General features: G+C 43.6%; 2 protein-coding genes and 1 long non-coding RNA gene across 4 annotated transcripts; 1 reads left to right on the forward strand and 2 right to left on the reverse strand.

Annotated features, from left to right (window-relative positions):
• Nucleotides 1–773: 773 nt before the first annotated feature.
• LOC124629549 (chitinase-3-like protein 2) lies at nt 774–3,735 on the reverse strand. Of its 2 annotated transcripts, none has more exons than XM_047162981.1 (2): nt 3,516–3,735; nt 774–3,302 (listed from the first exon to the last, which is right to left on the reverse strand). In XM_047162981.1, the coding sequence occupies exon 2, from the start codon at nt 3,281–3,283 to the stop codon at nt 1,859–1,861; it is 1,425 nt and encodes a 474-aa protein (XP_047018937.1). In that variant the 5' UTR covers nt 3,284–3,302; nt 3,516–3,735; the 3' UTR covers nt 774–1,858. The 2 variants fall into 2 exon arrangements, with proteins under 2 accessions (XP_047018937.1, XP_047018938.1); XM_047162982.1 differs by having other exon boundaries at nt 774–3,298; nt 3,511–3,734.
• A 289-nt stretch (nt 3,736–4,024) lies between these two features.
• On the forward strand, nt 4,025–9,887 carry LOC124629544 (blastoderm-specific protein 25D). The gene is given in 4 exon segments (XM_047162972.1): nt 4,025–5,800; nt 5,802–5,894; nt 8,867–9,135; nt 9,206–9,887. Coding segments are annotated over 4 exon segments (2,484 nt in total). The 5' UTR covers nt 4,025–4,213; the 3' UTR covers nt 9,741–9,887.
• LOC124629555 lies at nt 7,154–7,989 on the reverse strand. Its single transcript, XR_006984308.1, has 2 exons — nt 7,874–7,989; nt 7,154–7,289 (listed from the first exon to the last, which is right to left on the reverse strand). It is a non-coding gene; the product is annotated as an uncharacterized LOC124629555 (long non-coding RNA).
• Nucleotides 9,888–15,133: the final 5,246 nt, after the last annotated feature.

Here is a 15,133-nt window from a genome sequence, read left to right on the forward strand (position 1 = left end):
ACTTAAGCGACATACGATTCACATTCGACTGAGATCCAATCCCGACTCAATTACGATTGAAATAAACGTTTTTGTCCTTTTCTGTCATTCATTTTAAGTCATAATGAATCATTTTGTCTGCAAATGATTTACTTACCTACGATTGCAATGATGATGATGATTGCAGAGCAAACTACCGTATAGACCACAATCACAAAAATAGCAGACCAATCGAATGTCATTGGAATGCGATTAGTCTTATATTAGTAGCAGAATGCCCGCTAGGTTAAAACTGTTATTACGAATAAATTTCGACATTATTAAGACTGCTATGTTATGTAACGTTCCTGGGGCCCGATTCTCCTAAGTTAATAATGTCAAAATCGAATAGTAATCGAATCGCAATACGATCGTAATAGCAGTTTTAACCATATCGGGCATTCTGCTACTAATAAAAGACCAATCGTATTCGATTGACATTTGATTGGTGTGCGATTGGTATGCTATTTTGGTAATTTTGGTCTATACGGTAGTTTGCCGTGCAATCATTTTGCAATCGTAAAACATTTGCAGACAAAATGATTCATTATTGAATGACAGAAAAGAATAAAAACGTTTATTTCAAAGAAAAAATAGCGGAATGCCACATACGCTTCAATAGTAATCGAGTCGGGATTGGATCTCAGTCGAATCGAGTCGAACGTCAATCGAAGGTCGCTTAAGTAAAATTAGGAGAATCGGGCCCCTGCTGTGTCAATCTGGCGGGACGTTGCTCGCTTATTAAAACATTTTTATTAGTTTAGTGCTGTTTATCTTTATTTTTACACCATATATTAATATCATATAATATGTACATTCATAATGATGACACAATTTTTATTTTAGCACTTACATAATAAGTAGATACAATGTACGTTATTGCTATATTTGGGTCTCTCGAAGTCTTATTGTCTGTATCACAGTAGGTAAACAGCCTTTTCATAAATATGACATAGAAATCCTTAGCAATAACAATACTAATAACTAGCCGTTTTCCCGCGGTTTCACCCGCGTCCCGTGGGAGCTACTGCCCGCACCAGGATAAAATATAGCCTATGTTACTCGCAGATAATATAGCTTTCTAATGGTGAAAGAATATTTTAAATCGGTCCAGTAGTTTTTGAGTTTATCCATTACAGCCAAACAAACAAAGTTTTCCTCTTTATAATATTAGTACAGAAGTACAGATTAATTAGGTAGGTACTTATACGTAGGATATGTTATTTTATTTAGATAATTGATTTAAAATAATTATGTATCTACATGGGCACCCGATTCCTGTGAGGTCTACCTACATATTGCACAGTTAATATTTTGTTTGGATATTTCGGTGGGTAAGTAGGTATGTAAGTTCTTACTAGAATAGTGAGTCGTACAGGCCTGCGTGACACGCAAGCGTACCGGAGAGTCGTAAGCGCAGTCAGTGGAGTGGAAAGCTTGTTGTTAATCAAACAGTAAGGTAAGGCAACAGTCCATTTTTTTAAACTGTAAAAGTTAATTAGAAGTATAATGTATGCGGTTCTGTGCGGGCGCGCAGCAGTGCTTGGCGCGCCGCCGGCCGAGCGGCGCGAGCGGTGCGAGCGGTCCGAGCCGACGCCGACGCCGACGCCGAGCGCCCAGCGGCCTCGCTCGCTCGCGTGGGCGCCCGCGCGCCGCCGCCGGCTCGCTAGTCGATAGTGTCGCCTACTCTCCTTCACACTAATTATGAAAACCTGCACCATGTATAAAATAACTTACGTGACACGGAAAAAACAGGTAACTTTCTAAAGTAAATGCTTATTAGAACGAATGTTTAAATCATCTTGTTTTGAATTATCTAACTATAACATTCACATTATGACTAATATGGTCCATCTCCAATAGAGGCACTAACAGAATTTTTTAATGTATTGCTGACGGTTAAAGAGAGTGGGAAGCCGCTGGCGCTCGGGCTTGCCATCTCACCGTGACAGACACCCTCGAAGTCGTCGGCGTTCAGGGAATATATCATTGCTCCCCCTAAATCGTTTTCTATGATAAATTTAGCTTTCTCCATAACACTTTGAGGGCCTTCATAAGACACCCATTCCTGTTCCCTATATAAATATGGAACTTTGGCTTCATTATCTTGCACAATGGTGACATTGCTAGCATTTGACACAAATGTACACACATCAGGATAGTTGATAAATCCTGAAGAGCCGAGAGATCCAAACCCAGATGCTGGACTACTCACTTGATGATTGTTAGCATTGACTAAGGAGAATGTATGGCCGTAAGTAGGAATGCCAACCACAATTTTAGTGCGATCAAGCCCTTTGTCACGGTACATTTGAACTGTGTAGTTAATGTTCAGTGTAGCCAAGTACAGCTGTTCAGTGCTTCGCCGATACAGTGGAGAGTTGAAACCAGTGAAAGGAGTAAACTTGGTAAAGTAATGAAAATCATATGTCATGATATTTACAAAATCAACATATTGATTCAACTGGTCGACATCATAGGAAACATCAACTATAGTCTGTGAAGCAGCAGCAGCTACAGTTAGAACATAGTTCTTTTTTTCTCTAATATATTCCATACGGATCTCTCGAAGTAGTTGTGAGAAATGTTGCCTTTCACGACCACCCACTTGTGAACTATGTAATGCTGGAAATTCCCAGTCAAGGTCGATCCCATCTAAGCTATAATTTCTCAGCAAATACTTAATGGACTTAATAAAAGTTTTTCTAGATTGATGGTTTGACACCATATCTGGAAAGCCATTATCATTTTTGGCACCTCCCACTGACAAGAGAATTTTAAGGCCAGGATTGTCATGCTTGAGTTTCACAATATCAAGTAATGTATTATACTGATACTTTTCTAATGAGATCTCATTATTAACCACTCGAGCAAAAGCAATGTTGATATGAGTACATAGGTAGGGATGAATATCAGCCGGCATCAGCTGACCGGTGCCACTCTCACTGGGGAAGTTGTAGTAACAGGATATTACTTTAGATGGTGCCACTCGGGATACATTATACCTTAGCAAGTGTTCAACAACAATGTCCTTTATAACTTGCAAGTCCTGAAGCGCATTGTCTTCTCTGTGCCAGGAATGGTAAACAGCAACACATGCTGCGGCAGAGCATAACACAATCACCAAACAACTTGCCACTGCCAACGCCCTCTCACTGCACTTTGAAGTAGGCTCTTTGTTCCAACCATATTTATTTATCAATATAATTTTGTCAGCTGGTGGTCTTTTATATTTTCTTTCTGTCTTTAAGGCGTTATTCGCCATTGTACAAGTAGGTATCTGAAAACGTACAAACCTACCATGTAACAAAATCGTATAATATTTGTATAACATACAGCAGTACTAAGAGTACCCACTGACCCAGTAATCTTTAAATAAATTATAGCTCGAGAGTTTGCTGTTGAAATACAGGAAAATACTGATACATAGAGAGAACAAAAGGAAACTAAAAAATTCGCATCCTATCCGATAGTGCATTCTGCATTACCTACCTGTATAGTTAGCGTCGATATGAGCGGTCGAGTAAAGATACAATTTATTTTTGGTGGGACTATATACACTTCTGAAACATTGGTTTGTTATAAAAGTAAATAAGATTAATCAAATTCCACTCTTTGACAACAATCAAACCTCATATCTCATAAACTAAACTTAAACAATTCTGACTTTCATGACGAAGAACAAACAAAACAAGAAACCTTACGTCAGTTGTAAATGAAATGACAGATGACAGACAGGACAGATGCTCTGGCTTGCTGTGTGCTGCTGTGCTAAGCTAACCATAGACACAAGACCTTCAAAGTTTCTATGGTTTGGTTACCGTAAAAGTTAAATAGTGCAAACCATCCTAAAAGCAACTATATTTTATATTATAATAGTAATATTGCAGACTTCCAAATCAAAATTGAATTTCTAATTTCAGTTTTCTCTGTTAGAACTAACTGACTTCATGAACAAAAAGACAATTTTTACCATTAATTGACATTGACATTGCGGTGACAATGAATGATGACAATGACAAGGGACTCACGATTGACGATTCATGATTGTTCGTGACCTGACCAATTTTGTTGATTGATTCTAATACAAATAGTTTACTTGAAATGCAGTTAAATTACCAAAATTTTATTTAAGAGTCTGGTTGGACGTGTCATTGTTGGCACTGTCCTCAAACCTAGCCTGTAAATATTTAATATGGACGAAGCGTCCATGAATCGTTATGAAAAACAATTATATACTGTTTTCAAAAAGTTCGACGTAGATAACGAAGAAGCCTTAGATAGATCAGCAGTTCACAAACTTTGTGACGCATTACAGCTCGAAGATCGTGGTGCTGCCCTTGTCAATACACTCTTCGAACGGCGATCAGATCGCGTCACCTTCGCCCAGTTTCGGAACGGCTTGCTTGCCGTGCTGGGTGGTACAGGGGAAGACACCTCGCGCGCCGTGCCTGCACCGCCAGCGCCGCAGCCGCCTGTCGACCCGCCACAGCCCGACCTGCCGCCGCATCACAGTGACGAGGATTCTTCTGGCCGCGAAGTGGCCCCTAAATTTGTATTCGGGTCCAAAAAGTATGGACGTCGATCGAGGCCTTCGCGTTCAGGACCCGCGTTAGATGAGGTACCGAGTCCGCGCTCCTCTTCTGCGTCTCGCCTCGACACCGATGATAAAAGAGCCAAACAGCGAATGAGATGCAGGCGAAGTGCCTCTGCAATGGAGAGTCGTGACGACACAGTCGCTCTCGAGGACGTCAACGAGACATTCGAACACGACCGGCGTATAGACCGAGATGAAGCGCTCGCCTTGTGTCGCGGCCTAAACATGGATGGTATCGACCGGCGGCTTGTAGAGCGCATATTCGATGATGCTGGAACCACAGACACTACAGTGGGCGAGTTCTTCGATCGCTTAAACTCGTCACTTACTACTACTATGGAAGAGGCTACGCGTGAAGTACGAGGTACCCCGGCTATCGGTGATAGCGAAGGCGACACAGTCGACGACGAGGCAGCCGGTGGGCTGGCCAGCGAGCTGGTGCTGGAGGCGTGGGAGCGCGCCGGCGTGCAGCAGCCGCGCCGCCTGCTGGCCGAGCTCGGCTTCCCCGCCGCCGCGCTGCGCCCGCCCGACCTCGAGCGCGCGCTGGACGCCGAGCTGCGCGCCCTGCCCGAGCCGCCGCACGACGCCGCCGCGCTGCTGCTGCGCGCCGCCCTGGCGCTGTGCCGCCTGCGCCTGGAGCGAGCCCGCCGCCGCGCCGACCTGGCCACCGCTGAGCGCGACAAGCTCCGCGGCGACGTCGCCGAAGCTAACAGACACGCCAGGATTCTAGCGCAAGAAGTCGACGAAAGTCACGCTCGTATCGAAGCCGAATTGAAAGCGAGCCTCAAACGTGCAGAGGCGCGGCATGCGGAGACGACCCGCCAGACCGCTGCCGAGATCACAACCGAGCGGGAACGCGCCGCCGCAGCCCTGGCGCGCCTGGAGGCCGAGGTCGTACGCCGCATCGACCTAGAGGGGCGCCTGCGCGGTGAAATAAGTGGACTCCGAGACCGCGCCGACGAGGCAGAGGCCCGCGCTGCGGCCGCGGAGGAGCGCTGCGCGGACGCGGCTCGCGAGGCCGCGCGCCTCGCCGGCGAGCTGCGCGAGGCGCAGGCGCGGGCGGCCGCGGCACATGACAGCGGCGCCCCCGCGGCGCACGCGGCCGAGCTGCGGCGCCTGCAGCGGGAGTGCCAGCAGCTGCGCGACCGCAACGACGAGCTGTGCGCGGCGCTGGAGACGCACGCGCGGGGGGCGGCGCCCGACGAGGGGGGGGGCGGCGTCCGCGCGGGGGGACCTGTCTAGCGAGCTGCACTCTTTGCTCACTCATGAAAACTCTGAGGTGAGCACAATATACCACATAAATAATAAGACAATATATATGTAACTAAGTGACACCACCTCCTTCCTGGGCCAGTGATCTGTTTTACTCTCGTGTTCAGGAGACATGAGACTTGGATATAGAAAATGTTCCATTTGAATTCTCTTTCTTCTGACTTAGTTTGATTATTAAGTCTCTATAGTGTATCACTGACTTCGCTGTTTACCGGGATTTGCTGATTTTTGTTTGTGCTATGCTGAGCTATGACGCGGTAGCCATGACCATGCATGACATCTTTAACATAATCCTTGTCTTATGCTTATTAACTATATGTGCATTATGTCGTACACGTATGTAACCAAGCATGGATGCAGGGGGGTTAATGACCTCCTCCGGTTTGGGTCCAGAACCTATATGGACCACTAATTGAAATTGATAAACACAATGTTTTAATATGTTTTGGTCCCATTATACAATTAGTAAGTATCAGATAAAGTCAAAGTCAAATCGTTTATTTCATTTAGGCCTTTACAAGCACTTATGAATGTCAAAAATTATAAATAGGTTTGATTCTATATAGTTGCCCATTCCAAAAGTAGCTTCCTATGGAGAAGAATGGGCAAGAAACTCCATGGTTACTCTTTTAAAAATAATAGGTACTAGCTTCTGCCAGCGGCTTCGCCCGCGTGGTGTGTTGATAAACAGTAGCCTATGTGTTAATCCAGGGTATCACCTATCTACATACCAAATTTCAATCAAATCGGTCCAGCCGTTTTTGCGTGATTGAATAACAAACATACATCCACAAACTTTCAACACATGTGTACATTCTCACAAACTTTCACATTTATAATATAAGTAAGATAACAATTTGTATGTATTGATACATACTATAATAACATGCAAAGATCATGTAGATAGTTTCTGTCCTGAGTGAATAGGTAGATTTTTGCAGAAAAATTCGTGCTAGCTGCACTTGCACCCTATTCTTCATTTGCTCTTATTAAGGCCCCAGTACACGTTGGCCCAAGTGCGGCCAATACACGCCATCACCAATGTGTACACGGGGTATTGGTGCAGGTTGGCGGACATTTGTCAAGGTTGGCGCGCATTGGGCGAGTTGTCGGTTTTTTGGGCACACATCAAATTAATCTTGGCCCAGCTTGGCGTGTGGTGTTTACACATTCGGCCAATGTTTAGTTCGTCACCGACCGCTGAGGATAAAATACACTTTTGTGTTGCGTGTAAAAATAAATATAGTAGTAAATAAAAAATAAATAAAAATAAATAAATATTTATTTATTAGCGAAAAATTACAGATAGGTAGGCACAAAAAAAATAAAAATAAAAAGAATATGCAGTGTTCGTTACAATATTATTTTTGTATTTTGTAAAATCTGTACAAAGTATATTAACCTTTTTTTTTTTTTTTTTTTTGTTGTCGCTGGGAAAAAATGCTATTACGCATGCCCTTCCCGTCGGGGGACGGGAGAGGGGTATGTGGGACTCCCCGGTAACGACGTTCCCGGTATACCCACTAAAAAGGCCCAGCGGCACTCCGACCTCGCCTGAGTGGAGGGGGTCTGGGAATCTATGGCATCCAGTCCCCCACGGCGATTTCCCGCCTCACGGCAGGCCCCTCATGCCTCCCCCCAGTGGGGAGAGGTCCCTATTATGGCCGGAGCGCAAGGGGCGATCCTTGTAATGCAGGCGGTGGCCCCCCCGCGCCTGTCGCCCGCTGATCACCCCCCGGGGCGGATGGGGACGGACGTTGTGTTCGCCGTCTTCCACTCCTTCTTCGTCTGCGGAGCGGCGCTGCGAGAGGGTCGTTCTCCCGCAAGCGCTCCGCCGCCTCCTTCTGTGACATGACGTCCTCACAGAAGGAGGCCACCGCGTCCCATGCCTCTTCACCTCCCAGCATGGCACCAATCACACTGGGGAGCGAGAGGTCATCCCCGACCACTGCCACCAGGGCGCGGCGGGGTTCAAAGTATATTAACCCTGCCTCTTAAACTAGGGTAACCTGTATCTTAAGAGACAGTGTTCGGCTACGGGATAAACTTAAACTTAAAAAAGATTCTACACTACAACAAAAAAATTGGGCAAGGGAAGTGCGTATGTCGATCTGACTTTACACCTATCAATGATACAGTTTTATTTTACCTATTTATAACACTCATGATTGCAATAAATATTTGAAGTTTGAAGTTTGAATTCGTGTAATAGAGGAAGGAGTGAAGGAGTGAATTTAACTTTTTGAGAGGTATTGTGTGTGTGAGGGTGTGTGTGTGTGTGTGTGAGGGTGAGTGTGTGTGTGTGTAGGCGCGCGTTTGCTTAATTGTTGTTTTTAGTTTTACTTGATATACGTGAGTAAAGACTCCGTAAAAGAATAGTCCTTCTGGAAAAGCCACTCTGTTACCTTAGTTTTAAGTATGTGTGAATTATATAAATTTTAGAATTATTAAAATATAGTAGTGTAGTATAATATAAATATATAGGTATAGTAGTGTAGTATAATATAAATATATATAGTAGTGTACAAATAAATAGCCGAAGCCTTAATTACTTCGACGTCCATCGCAAGTGGTTTGCCAGGCAGGAATGAGCCATGCGCCAATGTGTAAACACCATTTGATCGTGGCCTACATTTGTGCATTGCACAGCTTGGCCCAACACAGGCCAACGTGTACTGGGGCCTTTAGGTTTTCGGGGAAAATGGGACTATTCCATTAATAAGAATCTGCTGTCTGGCTGTCACCATTCTGAATCTCATGAACCCTTTTCTTTTTTTAAAGTAGTATACCCTTATACCTTTAGCTGAAAAATATAAAGAATGTATTATTGTTGCTGCTGTAACAACAAATACTGACAAGTAGAAAAAGGAATAGTTTTGGGGCTCTCATACAAAAAACTTTTTTTTGCTCTTTTGAACAGATTGTGACTCGCACTTTTAGTGCTCAAACCACATGATGTTTGTACAATCTTGATTCCAGGATTGTGATTCATCTCCAGTGAGTTTAGACCAAAAGATTTCTGGCCACGTGGATGCGGTTGCAATACTTCGAGAGATCTGTGAAATCGTTCGCGACATCCCCAGCCCGGCGGAGTGTCCGCAGTGCGGCGACGTGGCGGCCGCCGTCCGCCGCCTCCCCTCGCCCCGCGCCCACGCCGCCGCGCAGACCGACGCGCCCGACCACGACCTGCTGGCAGACGCCGAGCGCCGCCATCGTGACGAGAAACAGAAGCTAGCCGGCCTCATCAAGTGAGCACAGCAGCTTAACGAGCCGCCAACACTGCTCGTGCTAAACATTTCAACATCGACGTGTTTACAGGGATCTCGAGGGCAGCCTCGAGCAGATGAAGGCGGAGTACGACAAGTGCGAGGACTACTGGAGTAGCAAACTGGACGAGGAGCGCGACGCCTGGGCCGAGGAGCAGCGCCTGGGCGACGAGCGCCTCGCCGACCTCGTCGCCAAGATCGGCGAGTACGAGCGCCAGTTCGCGCCCGCGCCTCCCCTGCCCACCATCGACGAGCGCCTCAGCCTCGAGGCGCAGGTCACCGACCTGGAGGACGAGTTCCAGCGCTACCGCTCGGACAAGGAGGCCGAGCTGAGCGCCGCGCGCGCCGAGTGCTCGCGCCTGGCCGCGCGCCTGCAGCGCCTCGAGGCGGAGCGCGGGCCGCGCGCGGAGGCGGAGCGCGAGGCGGGCGCGGGCCGCGCGGCGCGCGAGGTGCGGGAGCTGCGCGCGCGCACGGCGCGGGCGGAGGCGGCGGCGCGGCGGCTGACGGCGCGGCTGGCGGCGGCGGACCTGCTGGTGAAGGACCTGTACGTGGAGAACTGCCAGCTGGCGCACCGCCGCCCGCTCTGACGGCGCCGGACGTTCGCCGTGTCGCAATGTTCGACACGAGTGCCTTCACTAATTATTCTGTGCAAGTAGGTACATAATCTCACACTCATGATCACTAAAGCTAAGCGTCCACTTGTCGGTATCGTACGCAACGGACGTATCGCACGCAACGGATCGTAGTATTATTTATATAGAAACTCAAACAAGTGCGTCCACCTGTCCGCATCGTACGCATCGCATTCTATATAAATAATACTACGATCCGTTGCGTGCGATACGTCCGTTGCGTACGATACCGACAAGTGGACGCTTAGCTTAAAGGCGCACTGTCACGATTTGTGGCTTCTTGCATCAAAATCATCATTTTGACCAAACATTCAATTGTTGTTTCTCGTATACCTATGTAATATGCAGCGTGGCGGGCGGGCGACGCGCCTGCTGCCTCTCATTCAGAAAAGTACGCTTTGTGTCCACACTTCCGCACCGAGGTCTCCATAGCTGTAGCACGGTCATATGATCTCAATATGTGGATTGTCGCATTTCGACACGACCTTTCATTTTCTTAAATAAGCAGAACTGCCAAGCTCGTTATGGCCATCATTTCTCCTATAAGAACAATCTCTTTTACATAGTTTTAGTGTAAAAGTTTTAACTTTAGTGAAAAGCAAGTTATATTTTAACAAGTTCTATTGTAAATCTGATCTTGGTACGTTACTACAAGGAATGGGGCGTTTTAACTTATGAATGTCATAGAATTTTCAGATCGTATAACGAAACGTCATTGTTATCAACAATTAGAAAATTTGAAAATAGGGACTAAAAATTAAATAAAAGGAGAAAAGAAGAAAGATTTTGAAAACAATTTGTACTGATTTTCTTGAACCAAGCCACATAGAGGGCTCAACGCAATGTTTTTATTAAACCTTGGCGTTTTGGCAAAAGCCCAGTTACGTAGTAGGTACAACGCCATCTGCCATATTCTTGGGAACTATTTTTTTATTCTTAAAAAAAGAAAACCTCCCGCTAAAGATAAATACCACTAATATAATGATGGTCATACAACGCAACGATTAGTAACGGAATCTTTTATAACTCATTAATGACAATATTCGTGTAAAATATTCAGCGAATGTAATTAAATCATATTGAAAGATCGTAACATTCATGATCACATTCCACGAACATAACTTTGAATGCTGAATTTCGCATTTTTTATTATTAGTGTATTTTTTGTTTTCTGTTGATGATGTGCTTGTGTCACAGTTTGTAGAGTCCCCGGGCTAGCGTGAAACTTGTGCTGTTTTGCTCGTGTCAATCATACTATACAAGTGTGTCGAGGTGCCGCGCGACGGCGCTATAGTACGCGCCAAATAAGCATCACCTCCTTCTACTAATGTATCCCAATATTTCAAAACGATACGAAAAAAATGTATGGGCAGTGTCGCTAACACGATCAATACAAGTGTATCGTGGTAAGAGGCGTCCTTGTCGCAAAGGATTACAAACCTTTGGTCAAAATTATGATCAGTCGTTTTTAGTTCAAATATGGGGCAGACAAGCGCATTCCAAATTCGGAATGACGGAAGGACATTGTTACAAAATGGCGGACAGGTGATGCGCCCCTGACGGCAGGGCAGTTGAATTACCTTTATTGCAAGTTTATTTGGCGCGTACTATAGTCGCTGCGACACGCATGCCATCGTATCGCATTACCACCTGACCCATAGTTTTTGTCAAATCTTTACTAAATATTGTTTTTGATGAAACCCGCCAAATTGGAATACCTCCCCTGTCCCGGTTTATGCCTGTACAGAGCAGCGCCTAGCATGTCCTCCAGTGCGTGACGTAGTTGAGCACAGGTGCAGATCTGCTAGCTGACACTTTGTCATTTGATGTCCAAAATGCTTTATTTGCTGCCGGCGTGTCTCTGGGGCCCGATTCTCTAAGTTGATAATGTCAAAATTGAATCGCATTATAATAGCAGTTTTAATCATTTCGAGCATTCTGCTACTAATAAAAGACCAATCGTATCCCGTTTTTTTTTTCTTTAAAATAATATAAATGTTTTAATTATTTTCTACGATTCAATAAATGAATCATATTGTCTGCAAATTATTTACGATTACGACATGGTAGACATGTTGCAAGCTACCGTATAGACCAAATGGCAGACCAATCGCAAATCAATCGAATGCCATTGGAATAAGATTGGTCTTTTATTAGTAGCAGAATGCCCGATATAGTTAAAACTGCTATTTTAATTGCGATTCAATTTCTATTAAATTTTGACAATATTAACTTAGGAGAATCGAGCCCCAGTACTTTTTAAAATACTTAAATATCTACCATTGTTTGTCGTGAATTGCATTGTGTAATAATTGTTTGTTGTGTACCTATAATATTGCATGTTTTGTATTGGATTATTTATACAAATACAAAACTTCGTCCCCAGCAAAACATTTTATGCGTTGTGTTTACCGACATTATAACTGATTATTTTATTAGTTAGAATAATACAATAATAAGTAGGTAATGATGTATTGAAAAACAGTTAATATGTATGAGTATGAGCTTAAATCGCGGCCGTACGAGTGGAAATAACGCGACAGTGGCGCGAGTCCCGCACAGGACGCCGAATGTCGGGGGTTGAGTGGGCCGAGAGCTGTACCTTATTACAGTTAGTACCTACCGGAATTATTCAGTTCCATTCAATTTGTAAATTACGCCAACGAACATCGGTACATATCCTTGCTGGTAAATATATCTATTGTTTGTTACATTTAATTGAATATATGAATGCGCTGGAACAGTGCCTGAACTATGTAATAAGTCAATGAAGATAGTGCTGACATTAAAAGTAATGTAGTTTAATGTATATTGTTCCTCACGACTCGGTCAGTGCCGTCGAAGCTTGACCATAAACGATTTGTAAACTTGCTGTGTTATGTAAGTATAATAAATTATATTATAAAGGTACTACTGGAATTGTATACAGAAAGGAAATCTTCGGAATTTCCGCAATGTTGCGAATGGAGAAATGTTCGGAGTTCTTACATATTTTATGTATTTTCAAAATATACACTTACATTACATTATATTATAAATTTCGGAAATGAATCGTTTCTCCGAATGTGGATGAACCTTACTTGAGACAATTCCAGTAACAATGTGAGACTGTGACGTGATCTGTCAGTGCGGCGTATTGTACGCGGCCAGGCCCGACACTCATTGCGTTTATATTAAAGTGTTGATCATATCATATGGGTTTTATTTAAATAATCATAATATCGCTGGCCTATGTTTTAAATTCAGAAAAGAAATTAGTAGTTCCTGATCACAATATCGTAAGCTATTGTTATCAAATCACCTACTATTATGAATATCCTAGCTGTTGTCCTTGTACTCAAAGTCGTAACGGTCGCCTAGTGGAGAACCAGCCGCACAGGTAACAGTGCATGGCTTTAGTTTCGGGTAAGGCGAAGAAGAACCAATGTAACTTTGATAATTGGCATGTAATGTAAGTATCTATCTACTTTTGGTTGAGTCCCTATAGATGAAGAAAAATATCTCTATAAACCTGGAACTCAATTCTTCTAATTTAATTTGTCACTTGAATATCAGTTGAATCTCGATAGCAATTACACCTTAGCGAGCATTCTCCTACTAATACATATAAGAGCAATCGTTTTCCAATGACATTCCATTGGTTTGCCATTGGTCTGCAATTGGTCTATGGGGTTATCTGTTCTACAAATGTATAGCAATTGTAAATCATTTGCAAACAATATAATTCATTTTGGAATGATTTAAAAGGATAATACCTCTAGAATAGTTCATTCAGTCAATAAAACTCTTGGTAGAATTAGAAGAGTCCATGGCAATTCGATTTTACGATTCAATGAGAGGTTTTCTTAAAAAAAATAGTTCCCTAGAAAATGATAGATGGCGTTATACATACTATGCGAATGGGCCCTTGCCAAGTTAAAAAAAACGTTGCGCCGAGTCTATTTCTGGACAAATTGTCTTGAAAACCTTTCGGGACATTCGGATAATAATCTGACTGACTTCTTTTGTCCTTTTATTCCATTTTTATTTTCAACTAGCTGATCCCGCGAACTTCGTATCGTTTAAACCTTCCCTGGACCTCAACAAACATTTTAAAACCAAAAAAAGCCAAATCGGTCCAGCCATTCCCGAGTTTTAGTAAGACTAACGAACAACAATTCATTTTTATATATAGGGGAGATTATTTTAATTGTTGATGACTAGTTATACGACTCATTATACGACCTCAAAATTATATGACGCTCCATTCCTTCGAATAACGTACCAAAATCAGCGCCATCTAGGTATCAAATAGGAAAAGAGAAAAATCTAGGAGAACAGAAAAAGAAAATCCCTCATTATGACGTGATTGAATATCAGCTGTCGCTTAATAAGTATATACCGAACGCGATGTCCTTTTTTTTTTTTTTTTTGTCGTTTTTTTGTACTTAGGTATAAGTAAAATTTGCAGAATTGAGCCCCTGTATTTATTCTGATTCATCTTGCGTGGGCGCGGTGTGTGGTGATTAAAACTCATTCCTTCTCTGTCCAAGAAGAGGCCTGTGCCTGTGGCCTGGGTCGGGACAATAAAAAAGGAAAATGATGAGGAATATCTTTGTTTAGTGATTACTGTTGGCTCCAGTAGGAATTGGGTTATTGTATAAGACTCCAACGATCTGGGGCCCGATTCTCCTAATTTTACTTAAGCGTCATACGATTCACGTTCGACTCGATTCGACTGAGATCCGATCCCGACTCGATTACGATTGAAGCGTATGTGGCATTCCGCTATTTTTTCTTTGAAATAAACGTTTTTATCCTTTTCTGTCGTTCAATAATGACTCATTTTGTCGGCAAATGATTTACGATTGCAAAATGATTGTACCTACAGCAAACTACCGTTTAGACCAAAATTACCAAAATAGCAGACCAATCGCACACCAATCAAATGTCAATCGAATACGATTGGTCTTTTATTATATAGTAGCAGAATGCCCGATATGGTTAAAACTGCTATTGCGATCATATTGCGATTCGATTTCTATTCGATTTTGACATTATTAACTTAGGAGAATCGGGCCCCTGGCATTAGGATCGCTCTAGCCGTTAGCCGTTACCTCAATCAATTTATTAGAGAGCTATGAGCTCATCTTCGTTTTTTCTGCTGTAGTGTATTCTGCATGGCCCCGGTGACTCGAGCAAACAATACAATAACAAACGCTTTGGCCTTAGTGTCTGTCTGTGATTGTGTGTTGCCAGGCAACCGCGATGAACGGGGACCAGCCACTTATTACCTACCCTAGGTAAGCTTATCTCGTATAGGTACAAGTATGTTAAATAAGAAATAAGTTAATAGAAAATACATGACA

The sequence above is a fragment of the Helicoverpa zea genome, chromosome 4, assembly GCF_022581195.2.
Source record: "Helicoverpa zea isolate HzStark_Cry1AcR chromosome 4, ilHelZeax1.1, whole genome shotgun sequence".
Taxonomy (NCBI): Eukaryota; Metazoa; Arthropoda; class Insecta; order Lepidoptera; family Noctuidae; genus Helicoverpa; species Helicoverpa zea.

Excerpts from the sequence above, each read along its gene's own strand:
- LOC124629549 (XM_047162981.1), bottom strand. The coding sequence starts at position 3,283 with ATGGCGAATAACGCCTTAAAGACAGAAAGAAAATATAAAAGACCACCA.